The sequence below is a fragment of the Chiloscyllium plagiosum genome, unplaced genomic scaffold (assembly GCF_037043375.1).
Source record: "Chiloscyllium plagiosum isolate Xiang-an unplaced genomic scaffold, Cpla_swu_hap1 HiC_scaffold_50, whole genome shotgun sequence".
Taxonomy (NCBI): domain Eukaryota; kingdom Metazoa; phylum Chordata; class Chondrichthyes; order Orectolobiformes; family Hemiscylliidae; genus Chiloscyllium; species Chiloscyllium plagiosum.
The window spans coordinates 47,448,884-47,471,092 of record NW_028270188.1 but is presented as its reverse complement, the minus strand read 5'-3'; the positions used below and the strand labels follow the sequence as shown (position 1 = coordinate 47,471,092).

General features: G+C 53.8%; 1 protein-coding gene across 1 annotated transcript in view; it reads right to left on the bottom strand.

The window, feature by feature from the left end:
- LOC122545228 (DENN domain-containing protein 4B-like) overlaps window positions 1-19,686 on the bottom strand; it is a 34,532-nt gene extending 14,846 nt beyond the window's left edge. Inside the window, 7 exon segments of the mRNA XM_087985102.1 lie at window positions 870-1,510; window positions 3,041-3,188; window positions 3,516-3,644; window positions 9,326-9,532; window positions 18,731-18,860; window positions 19,522-19,613; window positions 19,615-19,686. Of these exon segments, the coding sequence (XP_087841228.1) occupies window positions 870-1,510; window positions 3,041-3,188; window positions 3,516-3,644; window positions 9,326-9,532; window positions 18,731-18,860; window positions 19,522-19,613; window positions 19,615-19,686 (1,419 nt within the window).
- Between the last annotated feature and the right edge of the window lie 2,523 nt (window positions 19,687-22,209).

Sequence of the window (22,209 nt, the reverse complement as noted above, 5' to 3'; positions counted from 1 at the left end):
TCCCTATCTCTGTCCCCTCCTCCAGCCCTTACACCCCCTCCCGATCTGTCACCCCTACACTCCCTCCCTATCTCTGTCCCCTCCTCCAGCCCCTACACCCCCTCCCTGTCACCCCTACACTCCCTCCCTATCTCTGTCCCCTCCTCCAGCGCCTGCACCCCCTCCCTATCTGTCACCCCTACACTCCCTCCCTATCTCTGTCCCCTCCTCCAGCCCCTACACCCCCTCCCTATCTGTCACCCCCTCCATCCCCTACACCCCCTCCCTATCACTGTCATCCCCTCCAGCCCCTCCCTATCTCTGTCCCCTCCTCCAGACCCTACACCCCCTCCCTATCTGTCACCCCTACACTCCCTCCTTATCTCTGTAACCCCCTCCAGCCCCTACACCCCCTCCCTATCTCTGTCACGCCCTCCAGCCCCTACACCCTCTCCCTATCTCTGAAACCCCCTCCAGCCCCTACACCCCCTCCCTATCTCTGTAATCCCCTCCAGCCCCTACACCCCCTCCCTATCCCTGTCACCCTCTCCAGCCCCTACACCCCCTATCTCTGTCACCCCCTCCTGCCCCTACACCCCCTCCCTATCTCTGTCACCCCCTCCAGCCCCTACACCCTCTCCCTATCTCTGAAACCCCCTCCAGCCCCTACACCCCCTCCCTATCTCTGTCCCCTCCTATATATTTTTCAGCTCCCAAGCTCTGGAAGAACTTCCCGGAATCTGTCCCTCATGCCCTGTCTCTCTTCTTCTCGAGGATGCTCTTTCCTGACTCAGCTCTCGGTCGTGTCCCTGATATCTCCTGATGCTCTATTTGTTTGCTTGCTTGTGTTCCCCATGAAGTGCTTCGGCCTGCTCTAGTTTCTCACTCACCTCGCCGTCGCTGTCCCGAGCTAGTGGCTGGCCCAGGTTCTCGGACGAGGTTGTGAGGTCAGAGGCAGATGAGCCCCCGTGCTCTGAGCCAAGGCTGGGCTGGGAGACCGGCCGCCTGTTCGATGCCGAGGTCAGCAGGCTGTGGAATTTCTCCGAGAGACCGCGGGGCAAGGCCGACACGTTGTTGCAGTTCTCGTCGAGCTTCTTGTGGCCGGCCCTGTGTCTCCGATCGCGTCCGGAATCCCTCAGCCCCCACCTCCGGGAGCCCTTCGGACTGCGCCGTGGATCCAGTGCCTCCGAGGACCTGCTGGGTTGGAGGTCGCCCTGGGCCGGAGCATCCGGCTGGAGGCACAGGCAGGCGGGCGCTGGCGAAGGGGCAGGCCTGGCAGTGCGGGGTAGGCCTCGCAGCAGCCCCCTCCGGGCTGGGCGCTCCGCAGACGATGCCCGGCTCTGGCATTCAGGGGCTCTCTCGTCCCGCCGGGCACCCGCCCCAGAACGGGTGCAGCTGGTGCTCCTGCTCTTGACTAGGGGAGAGCCCAGACCGTGCCAGCTCTCGATGCTGGTACTCCTCCCGGCCCAGGTGGTGTGCCGCTGGAGTTGGGTCTTCGGTGCACGCCGCAAAGACTCCTCCTGGGATCGTTCTGTGCGTCGAGAAGACAAGATTATTCAGGAGCCCATTTTAATCAATCGTCCCAATTGGCACCAGGACAAACATTCCTCACTACCACAATTTACCAACTGAAAGCAGAAGCAGGCCATTTGGCCCCTTTGATTCTTGCTGCTATTACTCCATTAACGTGGAGCGAATGCAGTTTCTTTATCAGTGTACAGCGCTGACGAGTGATTCCAACAGTGACCCCTATGCAACTCCACTAGTCACTGGCTGCATTTGTACTGCCAGTTAGCCAAACCTCGACCCATGCCAGTACCCTGCCCCTAACACCATGGGCTCTTACCTAATTTAACAGCCTCCTGAGCAGCACCTTGTCAAAGGCCTTCTGGAAACCCAAATGGACCACGTCCACTGGTTCTCCTTTGTCTAATTTGCTCCTTACCTCCCCTTGATGGAACTGTGCTGGCTCAGCCCTGTGTTACCACACATTTCCCAGTACTCCACAATCTCATCCCTAATCAGGGACTCGAGAATCTTACCAGCAGCCGGGGTCAGACTAACTGGCCTGTACTTTCCTGTCTTCTGCCTCCCTCCCTCCTTAAACTGGTGCATTGCCAGCTGCTGGGGACCCTCCCTGACTCCGGGAGAGTCCTGAGAGATTACCACCATCACCTCTACAGCGATCTCTTTCAGAACTCTGGGGTGTAGAGACCTTTCAGTTTCCCCAGCTCCTTCTCCTCAGCGATGGCCACCACACTCACCTCTGCCTCGGACTCTCTTGAAGCTCTGCTAATGCTGCTGGGATTTTCCACCGAGAAAACTGATCCAAAGTACCTACTCGGTTCCTCTGCTATTTCTTTGTTCCCTTTTATTACATCTTCAGCTGTCCAGTGTCCACTCTCACCTTCCAGACAACTAAACAAAAACCTCCTGTAATCTTCCTTTCTATTACTGGCTAGCTTAGCAGCTCCACTGTCTTCCCTACCAGGCTCCCCTTCCCATCAACTCTGGCCAGCTCCTCCCTCATATCTTTATAATTCCCTTCACTCCATTACAATACCATTACACCTGACTCCAGCTTCTCCCTCTCAAACTGCAGGCGAAGTCTCTGATATTTTGGTCACTGTCCCTTCAGGGTTCCTTCATCTTAGACTCACTAATCCTGTCGGCCTCATTACACATCACCAAACCCAGAACTACCCGTTCCCTTGTGGGCTCTACCACAAGCTGCTCCGAAAGGCTGTACCTCTCAGACATTCCACAGATTTCTTTTCCCGATTTTCCCAGTGCCCCTCCAAATTGAAGGCTCCCCCATGGTTACTGTAACAGTGCCTTTCCTATCACCTGCTTTATTTCCCGCCCCACATCCGGACTACTGCAGAACGCAGCTCCCATCAGGGCCCTTCAGCTTCCGGTTCCACAACTTTACCCAAAGATTCATGGCTTCTGACTGTCAGTAAAACCGACAGAGAGGGACGGCACGCACGCGGAATGGACGGGGGTGGGGGGAGGGTCAGTGCCCGGTCAGGGAGGGGGCGCGGGGTCAGGGTGCACCTACCCAGCAGGCTCCGGGGCCCAGACTGCAGCAGCTGCCTCTCTCTCAGGGGCCGCCGGAACTGAGCCAGGGCCAGAACCACATTTCGAAGCTTAGCCCATCGCAGTCGCCCCCCCTGGTTACTGGATGGCCATTTACTCTCCAGGACGGCCTGCGGGTGAACACAGACAGAGACAGATACAGGGTTAACTCCACACAGTGTGCCCGGTGCACAGCCTGAGATAACACAGGAGCAGTGGGTATCTCCAGCCGGGGGTGGGGGTGGGTCGCGGTTGTGGTACCCAGTGACACCCTCCCCATTGCTTCGTTGCAATGCCCAGGCCCTCACCCATTACATTATTCAGCGCACATTCTCCATTATCCGCCCTCCCCCTCCCTACCCAGGCATGCCCCCCCCCCCCTCCCCCACAACTTCCCGACCCAGGGCCTCCCTCCCCCTCCCTACCCAGGGCCAGCCTGGGCCCTCGTGCCCCCTCACCTTGTTGTAGTACCCATAGGTAACAGCATTTGGTGTGATGCCAGCCTTCTTCATCTCGTGTAGGACCCGGACTGCGAGCACAGGCTCCCCGTACTGTCCACACATCTGCATTAGGATCCGGTGGCACATCTACAGGAACCAATCCCAGAGAGGGACAGCATTAGGGAACCAGCTCAGGCATGGGACACTCACACAGAGAGGGGGGGGGGGGGACAGAGACACAGAGAGGGGGGGGGGAACAGACACACAGAGAGGGGGGGGGGGGGGAAACAGACACACAGAGGGGGGGGGAACAGACACACAGAGAGGGGGGGGAACAGACACACAGAGGGGGGGGGAACAGACACACACAGAGGGGGGGGAACAGACACACAGAGAGGGGGGGGGAGACAGACACACAGAGGGGGGGGGGAGACAGACACACAGAGGGGGGGGGGGAGACAGACACACAGAGGGGGGGGGGAGACAGACACACAGAGGGGGGGGGGCAGAGACACAGAGAGGGGGGGGGAACAGACACACAGAGAGGGGGGGGGGAAACAGACACACACAGGGGGGGGGAAACAGACACACGGGGGGGGGCAGACAGACAGAGGGGGGGGGACAGAAACACAGAGAGAGGGGGGACACAGACAGAGAGAGAGGGACACAGACAGACACACAGAGAGGGGGACACACACAGAGAGAGGGGGGGGGAACAGAGACACAGAGAGGGGGGGGGGGAACAGACACACGGGGGGGGGCAGACAGACAGAGAGGGGGGCGGCAGACAGACAGAGAGGGGGGGGCAGACAGACAGAGAGAGGCGGACAGAAACACAGAGAGAGGGGGACAGACACGGGGGGGGGGACACAGACAGAGAGAGAGGGACACAGACAGACAGACACACAGAGAGGGGGGGACGCAGACACACAGAGGGGGGGGATGCAGACACACAGAGAGTGGGGGACGCAGACATAGAGAGGGGGGGACGCAGACACACAGAGAGGGGGGGACGCAGACACACAGAGAGGGGGGGACGCAGACACACAGAGAGGGGGGACGCAGACACACAGAGAGGGGGGACGCAGACACACAGAGAGGGGGGACACAGACACACAGAGAGGGGGGACACAGACACACAGAGAGGGGGGACACAGACACACAGAGAGGGGGGACACAGACACACAGAGAGGGGGGACACAGACACACAGAGAGGGGGGGACACAGACACACAGAGGGGGGGGACACAGACACACAGAGGGGGGGACACAGACACACAGAGGGGGGGACACAGACACACGGGGGGGAGACAGACACACAGAGGGGGGGGGGAGACAGACACACGGGGGGGGGGGGAGTCAGACACACAGAGGGGGGGAGACAGACACACGGGGGGGGGGGGAGACAGACACATGGGGGGGGAGACAGACACACGGGGGGGGGAGACAGACACACGGGGGGGGAGTCAGACACACAGAGGGGGGGAGACAGACACATGGGGGGGAGACAGACACATGGGGGGGAGACAGACACACAGAGGGGGGGAGTCAGACACACAGAGGGGGGGGAGACAGACACACGGGGGGGGGGAGACAGACACCCGGGGGGGGGGGGGAGACAGACACACGGGGGGGGGGGGGGAGTCAGACACACAGAGGGGGGGAGACAGACACACAGAGGGGGGGGGAGACAGACACACAGAGGGGGGGGAGACAGACACACAGAGGGGGGGGAGACAGACACACAGAGGGGGGGGAGACAGACACACAGAGGGGGGGGAGACAGACACACAGAGGGGGGGGAGACAGACACACGGGGGGGGGGGGGAGACAGACACACGGGGGGGGGGGGGGAGTCAGACACACAGAGGGGGGGAGACAGACACACGGGGGGGGGAGACAGACACACAGAGGGGGGGGAGACAGACACACAGAGGGGGGGGAGACAGACACACAGAGGGGGGGGAGACAGACACACAGAGGGGGGGGAGACAGACACACGGGGGGGGGGGGGAGACAGACACACGGGGGGGGGGGGGGGAGTCAGACACACAGAGGGGGGGAGACAGACACACGGGGGGGGGAGACAGACACACAGAGGGGGGGGAGACAGACACACAGAGGGGGGGGAGACAGACACACAGAGGGGGGGAGACAGACACACAGAGGGGGGGAGACAGACACATGGGGGGGGAGACAGACACACGGGGGGGGAGACAGACACACAGGGGGGGGGGGAGTCAGACACACAGAGGGGGGGGAGTCAGACACACAGAGGGGGGGAGACAGACACATGGGGGGGGGAGACAGACACATGGGGGGGGAGACAGACACACAGAGGGGGGGAGTCAGACACACAGAGGGGGGGAGACAGACACACAGAGGGGGGGGAGACAGACACACAGAGGGGGGGGAGACAGACACACAGAGGGGGGGGAGACAGACACACAGAGGGGGGGGAGACAGACACACAGAGGGGGGGGAGACAGACACACGGGGGGGGGGGAGTCAGACACACAGAGGGGGGGAGACAGACACACAGAGGGGGGGAGACAGACACACAGAGGGGGGGAGACAGACACACGGGGGGGGGGGGAGACAGACACACGGGGGGGGGAGACAGACACACAGAGGGGGGGGAGACAGACACACAGAGGGGGGGGGAGACAGACACACAGAGGGGGGGGGAGACAGACACACAGAGGGGGGGGAGACAGATACAGAGAGAGGGGGGAGTCAGACACAGAGAGAGGGGGGAGTCAGACACAGAGAGGGGGGGGGGAAGTCAGACACGGGGGGGGGGAGTCAGACACAGAGAGAGGGGGGAGTCAGACACAGAGAGGGGGGGGGGGGAGTCAGACACGGGGGGGGGAGTCAGACACGGGGGGGGGGGGGGGGGGAGTCAGACACAGGGGGGGGGGGGGAGTCAGACACAGAGGGGGGGGGAGTCAGACACAGAGAGGGGGAGGAGTCAGACACAGAGGGGGAGGGGTCAGACACAGAGAGGGGGAGGAGTCAGACACAGAGAGGGGGAGGAGTCAGACACAGAGAGGGGGAGGAGTCAGACACAGAGAGGGGGAGGAGTCAGACACAGAGAGGGGGGAACAGACACACAGAGAGAGGGGGACAGACACACAGAGAGAGGGGGACAGACACACAGAGAGAGGGGGACAGACACACAGAGAGAGGGGGACAGACAGACACTCAGAGTGGGGGAGACAGACACAGAGAGAGGGGGGAGTCAGACACAGAGAGGGGGGGGGGAGTCAGACACAGAGAGGGGGGGGGAGTCAGACACAGAGAGGGGGGGGATTCAGACACAGAGAGGGGGGGAGAGTCAGACACAGAGAGGGGGGGGGAGTCAGACACAGAGAGGGGGGGGAGTCAGACACAGAGAGGGGGGGGAGTCAGACACAGAGAGGGGGGGGGGAGAGTCAGACACAGAGAGGGGGGGGGAGTCAGACACAGAGAGGGGGAGGAGTCAGACACAGAGAGAGGGGGGAGTCAGACACAGAGGGGGGGGGGGGAGTCAGACACAGAGGGGGGGGGGAGTCAGACACAGGGGGGGGGGGAAGTCAGACACAGAGGGGGGGGGGGAAGTCAGACACAGAGGGGGGGGGGGAAGTCAGACACAGAGGGGGGGGGAAGTCAGACACAGAGGGGGGGGGAAGTCAGACACAGAGGGGGGGGGGGGAGTCAGACACGGGGGGGGGGGAGTCAGACACGGGGGGGGGGGGGAGTCAGACACGGGGGGGGGGGGAGTCAGACACGGGGGGGGGGGGGAGTCAGACACGGGGGGGGGAGTCAGACACGGGGGGGGGAGTCAGACACGGGGGGGGAGTCAGACACAGAGAGAGGGGGGAGTCAGACACAGAGAGAGGGGGGAGTCAGACACAGAGGGGGGGGAAGTCAGACACAGAGGGGGGGGAAGTCAGACACAGAGGGGGGGGAAGTCAGACACAGGGGGGGGGGAAGTCAGACACGGGGGGGGGGAAGTCAGACACAGAGGGGGGGGGGGAAGTCAGACATGGGGGGGGGGGAAGTCAGACACAGGGGGGGGGGGGGAGTCAGACACAGAGGGGGGGGGAAGTCAGACACGGGGGGGGGGAAGTCAGACACAGAGAGGGGGGGACAGACACACAGAGAGAGGGGGACAGACAGACACAGAGAGGGGGGAGACAGACACAGAGAGAGGGGGGAGACAGACACAGAGAGAGGGGGGAGACAGACACAGAGAGAGGGGGGAGTCAGACACAGAGAGAGGGGGGAGTCAGACACAGAGAGAGGGGGGAGTCAAACACAGAGAGAGGGGGGAGTCAAACACAGAGAGAGGTGGACACAGAGAGGGGGGGAGTCAGACACAGAGAGGGGGGGAGTCAGACACAGAGAGGGGGGGAGTCAGACACAGAGAGGGGGGGAGTCAGACACAGAGAGGGGGGAGTCAGACACAGAGAGAGGTGGACACAGACACAGAGAGAGGTGGACACAGACACAGAGAGAGGGGGACACAGACACAGAGAGAGGGGGACACAGACACAGAGAGAGGGGGACACAGACACAGAGAGAGGGGGACACAGACACAGAGAGGGGGGGACACAGACACACAGAGGGGGGGACACAGACACACAGAGGGGGGGACACAGACACAGAGAGAGGGGGACACAGACACACAGAGAGGGGGACACAGACACACAGAGAGGGGGACACAGACACACAGAGAGGGGGACACAGACACACAGAGAGGGGGACACAGACACACAGAGAGGGGGACACAGACACACAGAGGGGGGGACACAGACACACAGAGAGGGGGACACAGACACACAGAGAGGGGGACACAGACACACAGAGAGGGGGACACAGACACACAGAGAGGGGGACACAGACACACAGAGGGGGGGACACAGACACACAGAGGGGGGGACACAGACACAGAGAGAGGGGGACACAGACACAGAGAGAGGGGGACACAGACACACGGGTGGGCAGACACACGGGGGGGGGGAGACAGACACACGGGGGGGGAGACAGACACACGGGTGGGCAGACACACGGGGGGGGGACAGACACACGGGTGGGCAGACACACGGGGGGGGAGACAGACACAAGAGGGGGCAGACACACGGGGGGGGGAGGGGGGGGAGACAGACACACAGACTGGGGGAGACAGACACAGAGGAGGGGGAGACAGACACACACTGCTGCTATTGAGTGTCAATAGTGGGGGGAAAATTGCTGTGGTGGGGGCTGCTGAATCCTGGATGGTGTCAGGGTTTTTGAGTGTTGTTGCACCTGTCCCCATCCAGGCAAATATGAGTATTCCAGCCCTCTCCTGACTTGTGCCCTGTTGACGATGAACAGGTTTTGAGGAGTCAGGTGGGGAGATATTCACTGCAACATTCCTAGTCTGTCCTGCTTTGGTTTTTACTTGTTTGTGGGATGTGGACACACTGGCAAATGTGGTAGATATTGTCCATCCTAATTGCCCCTGGACTGACTGACTCAAGCCGTTTGAGAGGGGAGTGAAGTGTCAGTCCTATCACTGTGGGGTCTGGAGGACCAGACCGGGTAAGGACAGCAGATTTCTCTCGCTAAAGGTCAGGAGTTAATCAGATGGGTATTGACAACAATGGTTACATCAGACAAACTTTTAATTCCAGACGTTCAAATTGAATTTACATGTCACCACCTGTCGGATTTGAATCAATGCCCAAGGAACATTTGAGTCTGTGACCATGATGCTCCAGCTTCCCCTGCTTCAGCCTGGGTGGTGACGGGACAGACAGACAGCCAGCCAGCCCACCCTGGGCACCAGGTCTGGGCACTCACCTCATCTGGCAGCACCACCTTCCGGGTCTCCATCTTCTTCAGCAGGTCATAAGCAGTTTGCAAAGCACGGACCTTGAGTGGGGAGGCACGCACGTGTGTTGGGAGATAGATGAACCAGAGAGCGTAACACTGACCCAGGAGGCACTTGGCCCACATATCAGGCACCAGGGAATATTTCTGGGCGATTTTCTGCGCCGATTTCATCTCCTGCAGACGGGAAGGAGATGGTCAGAAGGATCCAATTAGGTACATCGGGAAACGAGAGAACAGACATTGCAAACCCACTCTGCACAGCCGCAGAGTGTCTAATGACACCACTGGTGTAGTCACTATAGTCCTGTCAGAACACAGGAAGTATTGTGCATTCAGCAAGCTCTTAGAAAGATGATGTATAGCCAGAAAATCTGTTGTTGCGATACTGAGGGGGCAGGATATCAGGATAGCAAGGATAACGTACCAGCTTCCTGAATTGCAGGCCACGGGATCTCATAGGTTCATTACAGATGACAGAGTGTGGCCTGACTAACTGCCCCTCTAAAAAACAGTTCTTAATTCAGACACACACACATTCACAGACACAGGGCCTGCTGTAACAGTGCAACACACACACCAACACCAACACACAAGTGCAAGGGCCTGCTACAACAGCACAACACACACACAGCAACACAGACATGCACACTCTCAGAGACACAAGACCTGCTATAACTGTACAACACACACACACATATGGCCTGCTATAACAGTCCAATACACACACACACACACACACACACACACACACACAGGGCCTGCTATAACAGTACAATACACACACACTGCCTGCTATAACAGTACAATACACACACACAGAACCTGCTATAATAGTACAAAACACTGACACACACAGGGCCTGCTATAACAGTCCAATACACACACACACACAGGGCCTGTTATAACAGTACAATACACCCACACACACAGGGCCTGCTATAACAGTACAATACACCCACACACACAGGGCCTGCTATAACAGTACAATACACCCACACACACAGGGCCTGCTATAACAGTACAATACACCCACACACACAGGGCCTGCTATAACAGTACAATACACACACACAGGGCATGCTATAACAGTACAATACACCCACACACACAGGGCCTGCTATAACAGTACAATACACACACAGAACATGCTATAACAGTACAATACACACACACAGGGCATGCTATAACAGTACAATACACCCACACACAGGGCCTGCTATAACAGTACAATACACACACAGAACATGCTATAACAGTACAATACACACACACAGGGCATGCTATAACAGTACAATACACACACAGAACATGCTATAACAGTACAATACACACACACAGGGCATGCTATAACAGTACAATACACCCACACACAGGGCCTGCTATAACAGTACAATACACCCACACGCACAGGGCCTGCTATAACAGTACAATACACACACAGAACATGCTATAACAGTACAATACACACATACAGGGCATGCTATAACAGTACAATACACCCACACACAGGGCCTGCTAGAACAGTACAATACACACACACACACAGGGCCTGCTATAACAGTACAATACACACACACACAGGGCCTGCTAGAACAGTACAATACACACACACACACAGGGCCTGCTATAACAGTACAATACACACACACACACACAGGGCCTGCTAGAACAGTACAATACACACACACACAGACAGAACCTGCTATAACAGTACAATACACACGCACACACGGCCTGCTATAACAGTACAATACACACACACACACACAGGGCCTGCTATAACAGTACAATACACACACACACGGCCTGCTATAACAGTACAATACACACACACACAGGGCCTGCTATAACAGTCCAATACACACACACACACACACACACACACAGGGCCTGCTATAACAGTACAATACACACACACTGCCTGCTATAACAGTACAATACACACACACAGAACCTGCTATAATAGTACAAAACACTGACACACACAGGGCCTGCTATAACAGTCCAATACACACACACACACAGGGCCTGTTATAACAGTACAATACACCCACACACACAGGGCCTGCTATAACAGTACAATACACCCACACACACAGGGCCTGCTATAACAGTACAATACACACACACACACAGGGCCTGCTATAACAGTACAATACACACACACACACACAGGGCCTGCTATAACAGTACAATACACACACAGAACATGCTATAACAGTACAATACACACACACAGGGCATGCTATAACAGTACAATACACCCACACACAGGGCCTGCTATAACAGTACAATACACCCACACACACAGGGCCTGCTATAACAGTACAATACACACACAGAACATGCTATAACAGTACAATACACACACACAGGGCATGCTATAACAGTACAATACACCCACACACAGGGCCTGCTATAACAGTACAATACACCCACACGCACAGGGCCTGCTATAACAGTACAATACATAACAGTACAATACACCCACACACACAGGGCCTGCTATAACAGTACAATACACACACAGAACATGCTATAACAGTACAATACACACATACAGGGCATGCTATAACAGTACAATACACACACACACAGGGCCTGCTAGAACAGTACAATACACACACACACACAGGGCCTGCTATAACAGTACAATACACACACACACACACACACAGGGCCTGCTAGAACAGTACAATACACACACACACAGACAGAACCTGCTATAACAGTACAATACACACGCACACACGGCCTGCTATAACAGTACAATACACACACACACACACACAGGGCCTGCTATAACAGTACAATACACACACACGGCCTGCTATAACAGTACAATACACACACACACAGGGCCTGCTATAACAGTACAATACACACACACAGGGCCTGCTAAAACAGTACAATACACACACACACACACACACACACACACAGGGCCTACTATAACAGTACAATACACACACACACGCGGTCTGCTACAACAGTAGAATACACACACACGGCCTGCTATAACAGTACAATACACACACAGAACATGCTATAACAGTACAATACACACACACAGGGCATGCTATAACAGTACAATACACCCACACACAGCCGGCTATGACAGTCAAATACACACCCACACAGGGCCTGCTATAACAGTACAATACACACACACACAGGGCCTGCTAGAACAGTACAATACACACACACACACACACACACACAGGGCCTGCTATAACAGTACAATACACACACACACACACACACACACAGGGCCTGCTAGAACAGTACAATACACACACACACAGGGCCTGCTATAACAGTACAATACACACACACACACGGCCTGCTATAACAGTACAATACACACACACACACACACGGCCTGCTATAACAGTACAATACACACACACACAGGGCCTGCTATAACAGTACAATACACACACACACGGCCTGCTAAAACAGTACAATACACACACACACACACACACACACAGGGCCTACTATAACAGTACAATACACACACACACGCGGTCTGCTACAACAGTAGAATACACACACACGGCCTGCTATAACAGTACAATATACCCACACACGCATGGCATGCTATAACAGTACAATACACCCACACACAGCCGGCTATAACAGTCAAATACACACCCACACAGGACCTGCTATAACAGTACAATACACAACCACACACACTGGGCCTGCTGTAACAGTACAACACAGACACACACACACACTGGGCCTGCTATAACAGTAAAACACACACACACTGGGCCTGCTGTAACAGTACAACACAGACACACACACACTGGGCCTGCTATAACAGTAAAACACACACACACTGGGCCTGCTATAACAGTACAACACATGCACACTGGGCCTGCTATAACAGTACAACACAGACACACTGGGCCTGCTGTAACAGTACAACACAGACACACTGGGCCTGCTGTAACAGTACAACACAGACACACTGGGCCTGCTATAACAGTACAACACAGACACACTGGGCCTGCTATAACAGTACAACACAGACACATTGGCCTGCTATAACAGTACAACACAGACACACACACACACTGGGCCTGCTATAACAGTATAACACAGACACACACACACACAGGGCTTGCTATAACTGTACAACACAGATACACACACACACACTGGGCCTGCTATAACACTGCAATACAGACACACACACTGAACCTGCTATAAAAATACAATACACACACACACAGACAGAACCTGCTATAACAGTACAATACACACACAGAACCTGCTATAACAGTACAATACACACACAGAACCTGCTATAACAGTACAATACACACATACACAGAACCTGCTATAACAGTACAATACACACGCACAGACAGAACCTGCTATGACAGTACAATACACAAACACACAGAACCTGCTATAACAGTACAATACACACACAGAACCTGCTATAACAGTACAATACACACAGATAACCTGCTATAACAGTACAATACACAAACACACAGAACCTGCTATAACAGTACAATACACACACAGAACCTGCTATAACAGTACAATACACACAGATAACCTGCTATAACAGTACAATACACACACAGAACCTGCTATAACAGTACAATACACACATACACAGAACTTGCTATAACAGTACAATACACACATACACAGAACCTGCTATAACAGTACAATACACACACAGAACCTGCTATAACAGTACAATACACACAGATAACCTGCTATAACAGTACAATACACACATACACAGAACCTGCTATAACAGTACAATACACACACACACAGAACCTGCTATGACAGTACAATACACACATACACAGAACCTGCTATGACAGTACAATACACACATACACAGAACCTGCTATGACAGTACAATACACACACACACAGAACCTGCTATAACAGTACAATACACACATACACAGAACCTGCTATAACAGTACAATACACACATACACAGAACCTGCTATAACAGTACAATACACACATACACAGAACCTGCTATGACAGTACAATACACACACACACAGAACCTGCTATAACAGTACAATACACACACACACACAGAACCTGCTAGAACAGTACAATACACACACACAGTCAGAACCTGCTATAATAGTACAATACACACACAGAACCTGCTATAACAGTACAATACACACATACACAGAACTTGCTATAACAGTACAATACACACATACACACAGAACCTGCTATAACAGTACAATACACACACACACACAGAACCTGCTATAACAGTACAATACACACACAGAACCTGCTATAACAGTACAATACACACACACACAGAACCTGCTATAACAGTACAATACACACACAGAACCTGCTATAACAGTACAATACACACACAGAACCTGCTATAACAGTACAATACACACATACACACAGAACCTGCTATAACAGTACAATACACACACACACACAGAACCTGCTATAACAGTACAATACACACACAGAACCTGCTATAACAGTACAATACACACACACACAGAACCTGCTATAACAGTACAATACACACATACACAGAACCTGCTATAACAGTACAATACACACACACACACAGAACCTGCTATAACAGTACAATACACACACAGAACCTGCTATAACAGTACAATACACACACAGAACCTGCTATAACAGTACAATACACACACAGAACCTGCTATAACAGTACAATACACACATACACACAGAACCTGCTATAACAGTACAATACACACACACACACAGAACCTGCTATAACAGTACAATACACACACAGAACCTGCTATAACAGTACAATACACACACACAGAACCTGCTATAACAGTACAATACACACACACAGAACCTGCTATAACAGTACAATACACACACACACACAGAACCTGCTATAACAGTACAATACACACACACACACAGAACCTGCTATAACAGTACAATACACACACACGCACAGAACCTGCTAGAACAGTACAATACACACACACACAAAGAACTTGCTGAAACTGCTATAACAGTACAATATACACACAGAACCTGCTATAACAGTACAATACACACAGATAACCTGCTATAACAGTACAATACACACACAGAACCTGCTATAACAGTACAATACACACAGAACCTGCTATAACAGTACAATACACACACACAGAACCTGCTATAACAGTACAATACACACACACAGAACCTGCTATAACAGTACAATACACACACAGAACCTGCTATAACAGTACAATACACACACAGAACCTGCTATAACAGTACAATACACACACACACACAGAACCTGCTATAACAGTACAATACACACACAGAACCTGCTATAACAGTACAATACACACACACACACACACAGAACCTGCTATAACAGTACAATACACACACAGAACCTGCTATAACAGTACAATACACACACACACACAGAACCTGCTATAAAAGTACAATACACACACAGAACCTGCTATAACAGTACAATACACACACACACACAGAACCTGCTATAACAGTACAATACACACACAGAACCTGGTATAACAGTACAATACACACACACACACAGAACCTGCTATAACAGTACAATACACACACAGAACCTGCTATAACAGTACAATACACACACACACACAGAACCTGCTATAACAGTACAATACACACACAGAACCTGCTATAACAGTACAATACACACGCACACACACAGAACCTGCTATAACAGTACAATACACACACAGAACCTGCTATAACAGTACAATACACACACACACACAGAACCTGCTATAACAGTACAATACACACACAGAACCTGGTATAACAGTACAATACACACACAGAACCTGCTATAACAGTACAATACACACACACACAGAACCTGCTATAACAGTACAATACACACACAGAACCTGCAATAACAGTACAATACACACACACACACAGAACCTGCTATAACAGTACAATACACACACACACACAGAACCTGCTATAACAGTACAATACACACACACGCACAGAACCTGCTAGAACAGTACAATACACACACACACAAAGAACTTGCTGAACCTGCTATAACAGTACAATATACACACAGAACCTGCTATAACAGTACAATACACACAGATAACCTGCTATAACAGTACAATACACACACAGAAACTGCTATAACAGTACAATACACACAGAACCTGCTATAACAGTACAATACACACACACACACAGAACCTGCTATAACAGTACAATACACACACAGAACCTGCTATAACAGTACAATACACACACAGATCCTATAACAGTGCAATACACACACACAGAACCTGCTATAACAGTACAATACACACACACAGAACCTGCTATAACAGTACAATACACACACACAGAACCTGCCATAACAGTACAATACACACACAGAACCTGCAATAACAGTACAATACACACACATACACAGAACCTGCTAGAACAGTACAATACACACACAGAACCTGCTATAACAGTACAATACACACACACACAGAACCTGCTATAACAGTACAATACACACACACACAGAACCTGCTATAACAGTACAATACACACACACACAGAACCTGCTATAACAGTACAATACACACAGATAACCTGCTATAACAGTACAATACACACACAGAAACTGCTATAACAGTACAATACACACACACACAGAACCTGCTATAACAGTACAATACACACACACACAGAACCTGCTATAACAGTACAATACACACACACACAGAACCTGCTATAACAGTACAATACACACAGATAACCTGCTATAACAGTACAATACACACACAGAAACTGCTATAACAGTACAATACACACAGAACCTGCTATAACAGTACAATACACACACACACACACAGAACCTGCTATAACAGTACAATACACACACAGATCCTATAACAGTGCAATACACACACACACACAGAACCTGCTATAACAGTACAATACACACACACAGAACCTGCTATAACAGTACAATACACACACACAGAACCTGCTATAACAGTACAATACACACACAGAACCTGCTATAACAGTACAATACACACACACAGAACCTGCTATAACAGTACAATACACACACAGAACCTGCTATAACAGTACAATACACACACAGAACCTGCTATAACAGTACAATACACACACACAGAACCTGCTATAACAGTACAATACACACACAGAACCTGCCATAACAGTACAATACACACACAGAACCTGCAATAACAGTACAATACACACACAGAACCTGCTATAACAGTACAATACACACACACACAGTACCTGCTATAACAGTACAATACACACACACAGTACCTGCTATAACAGGACAATACACACATACACACAAAACCTGCTATAATAGTACAATACACACACACACAGACAGAACCTGCTATAAGAGTACAATACACACACACACACACACAGACAGAACCTGCTATAACAGTACAATACACACACACACACACAGACAGAACCTGCTATAACAGTACAATACACACACACACACAGACAGAACCTGCTATAACAGTACAATACACACACACACACACACAGACAGAACCTGCTATAACAGTACAATACACACACACACACAGAACCTGTTATAACAGTACAATATACACACACACACACACAGAACCTGCTATAACAGTACAATACACACACACACACAGACAGAACCTGCTAAAACAGTACAATACACACACACAGAACCTGCTATAACAGTACAATACACACACACACAGACAGAACCTGCTATAACAGTACAATACACACGCACAGTCAGAACCTGCTATAACAGTATAATACACACACAGACAGACAGAACCTGCCATAACAGTACAATACACACACACACACAGAGACAGAACCTGCTATAACAGTACAATACACACACAGAACCTGCTATAACAGTACAATACACACACAGAACCTGCTATAACAGTACAATACACACACACACAGTCAGAACCTGCTATAACAGTATAATACACACACACACAGAACCTGTTATAACAGTACAATATACACACACACACAGAACCTGCTATAACAGTACAATACACACACACACACACAGACAGAACCTGCTATAACAGTACAATACACAGGCACAGTCAGAACCTGCTATAACAGTATAATACACACACACACACAGAACCTGCTATAACAGTACAATGTACACACACAGGGCTTGCTATAATAGTACAATACACACACTGGGCCTGCTATAACAGTACAACACACACCCCCTGACACACACACAAGGCCAGGTGGTACACTGCACACAGACAGAACTGCAGGCCCAAATCCTGGAGACTGCAGTACCTGTTTGGTCCTCCGAGGTGCTGGGCTGCTCGGAGCACTGTTCCTTGGCTGGTTCAGGAACTGAGAGGTTTTCAGCAGATCCTGTGGCTTATCGAAGAGCTCAGCTTTCAGCAGTGGGAACCCATCATAGCTACAAAGACAAGGAAGATGCCATCCTAGCAACCTGCACCAATCATGCCTCATTACTAGCCAATCAGACTCCCATAAGAGGCCATTCAGCCCATCATCCCATGCTAGAGTGTAACTTAGTAAAGCAGAGTTAAACTCGATTCGCTCATTGCTGTTCAACAGAGATAGACCCCCACCACCCCGCCTTCCCAACCGTGGGCCTGTGACTTGCCAGAGTCCATGGGCACACAGTGACATCAGTAGGAGTGGCGAGGGGGACAGTACTTGGGCCAGCTGTGATGCTTCTGCAGTCGAGCACCCTGTGAGCGGTGTTGCTCAGATGGAGCAGTTGTCTCCTGCAGGATCATTCCCAGCCCCTTTCAGAGTGGAGTGGAGAGCATTGACTGCGGTCGCTTGAGCTCAGAGGGACTGAACAAAGTCAATCATGGATACGTTTCAGAAAAGATGGTGGCTTCTTTAGATAACCCAACCCAGAGAAATCTTTCTATGGGGTGGGGGGCTGGGGACGTTCAGGAACAGACAGCCTGGAGAGACGGTTGCACAACTCCTAGAGACAGCATAAAACCCAGCCTACCCGACACCTTTGGGAGAGGAGGGCTGGAAATTCGCACAGTAAGATCCCAGAGTGACTGGTGTGTGTTTTGGGTGGGCTGTGAGCAGACCTGTACAAGCGAGGGGGCTCCTTGCCGTCTGCAGTCTGGGGGACCTCAGGAGGCATGATGAAAACAGTGTGCTCGCTCCGCTGGGATTCATCCCAACTCGATCAGGCGCACCGTGTCCAGTTTCTCCACATCCACCTGCAAAAGGCAAGCAGCAACACACTGCATTTCCTCACACAACTCTCTGTCAACAGGCAGCTGCTCCCCCCCGCCACACACACACACACACCCACCCCCACACATACCCCCCCCCGCCACCCCCACCACACACACCCACCCACACACACACACACACCCACCCCACACACCACCCACCCCCACACATACCCCCCCCCCCTCCACCCCCACCCACACACCCCACCCACCCACACACACCACACCCCACCCCACACCCACCCACCCCCACCATACCCCCCCCGCCACCCCCCCACCACACACACCCACCCACCCACACCCCACACCACACACCCCACACACACCCACCCCCACACAACCCCCCGCCCCCACCCCACACACACCCACCCACACCACCACACACACCACACCACCACACACACACACCAACACTCCCCCCCCCCTCCACCCACACACACCCACCCCCACCCACACACCACCCACCCCCCCACACACCCCCCCCCCACCCCCCCCCCCCCACCCCCCCCCACCACACACACCCCCCACCCCACACACCCCCCACACACCCACCCCCCCTCCCCCAAAAACCACACACACACCACCACACCACAACCCACCCCCCCCCACACACACACCCCACCACCCCCCCCACACACACACCCCACCACCCCCACACCACACACCCCACCCCCCCACCCACCCCCACCACCCCCACACACACCCACCCCACCACCCCCCACACACACACACCCACACACACACACCCACACCACCCCCACACAACACACACCCACACCCACACACCCCACCACCCCCCACACACACACACCCACACACCCCACCACCCCCACACACACACACCCACACACACACACACCCCCACCACCCCCCACACACCCACACCCCCCCCACACACACACCCCCACCCACCCCCACACACACACACCCCACACCCCCCACACACACCCCCCACCACCCCCACACACCCACCCCACCACCCCACACACACACCCCACCCCCCCCACACACACCCACCCCACCACCCCCACACACAACCCACCCCACCACCCCACACACACACACCCACACACACACACCCCACCACCCCCACACACACACACCCACACACACACCCCACCACCCCCACACACACACACCCACACCCCACACCCCCACACACACACACCCACACACACACACACCACCACCCCCACACACACACACCCACACACACCCACCCCACCACCCCCACACACACACACCCACACACACACACCCCACCACCCCCACACACACACACCCCACACACCACACCCCACCACCCCCACACACACACACCCACACACACCCACCCCACCACCCCCACCCACACACACACCCACACACACACACCCCACCACCCCCACACACCCACACCCCCCCCACACACACACCCCACCACCCCCCACACACACACACCCCACCACCCCCACACACACACCCCACCACCCCCACACACACACCCCACCCCCCCCACACACACCCCACCCCACCACCCCCACACACACCCACCCCACCACCCCCACACACACCCACCCACACACACCCACCCCCACCACCCCCACACACACACACCCACACACACACCCCACCACCCCACACACACACACCCACACACACACCCCACCACCCCCCACACCACACACACACACACACACACCACCACCACCCCACACACACACACCCACACACACACACCCCACCACCCCCACACACACACCCACACACACACACCCCACCACCCCCACACACACACACCCACACCCCCCCACACACACACCCACACCCCCCCCACCCACACCCCCCACCCACACCCACCCACACACCCCACCACCCCCCCACACACACACCCACACACACACCACACCCCACACACAACCCCCCCCACTAACACACACCCACACCCCCCCCACCACCCACACCCACCCACACCCACCCCCCCACACACACCCACCCACACACACACCCCACACACACCCCCCACTAACACACACCACACCTCCCCCACCACACCCACACCCACCCCCCCCCCCCCCACCCACCCCACACCCACCCATAAAAACCCCCACCCACCCACCACCCACCCACCCCCCCCCACCCACCCACACCCACCCCCCCACACACACCCACCCCCCCACCCCCACACACACCACCCCCACACACACACCCACCCCCCCACACCCACCCACCCCCCCACACACCCCCCCCAACACCCCCCCCACACACACACACCCCACACACACACCCCACCCCCCACACACACACCCACCCCCCCACACACACACCCACACATACACCCCCCCACACACCCGCTCACACACATCACACCCCCCCCCACATCCACCCCACACACAGACACCCATCCCACAAACACATCCCCCCACAAACACACCGACACACACACATCCCCCCACAAACACACCGACACACACACACACACACACACACACCCCGACACACACACACACCACCCCGACACACACACACACCACCCCGACACACACACATCACACACTC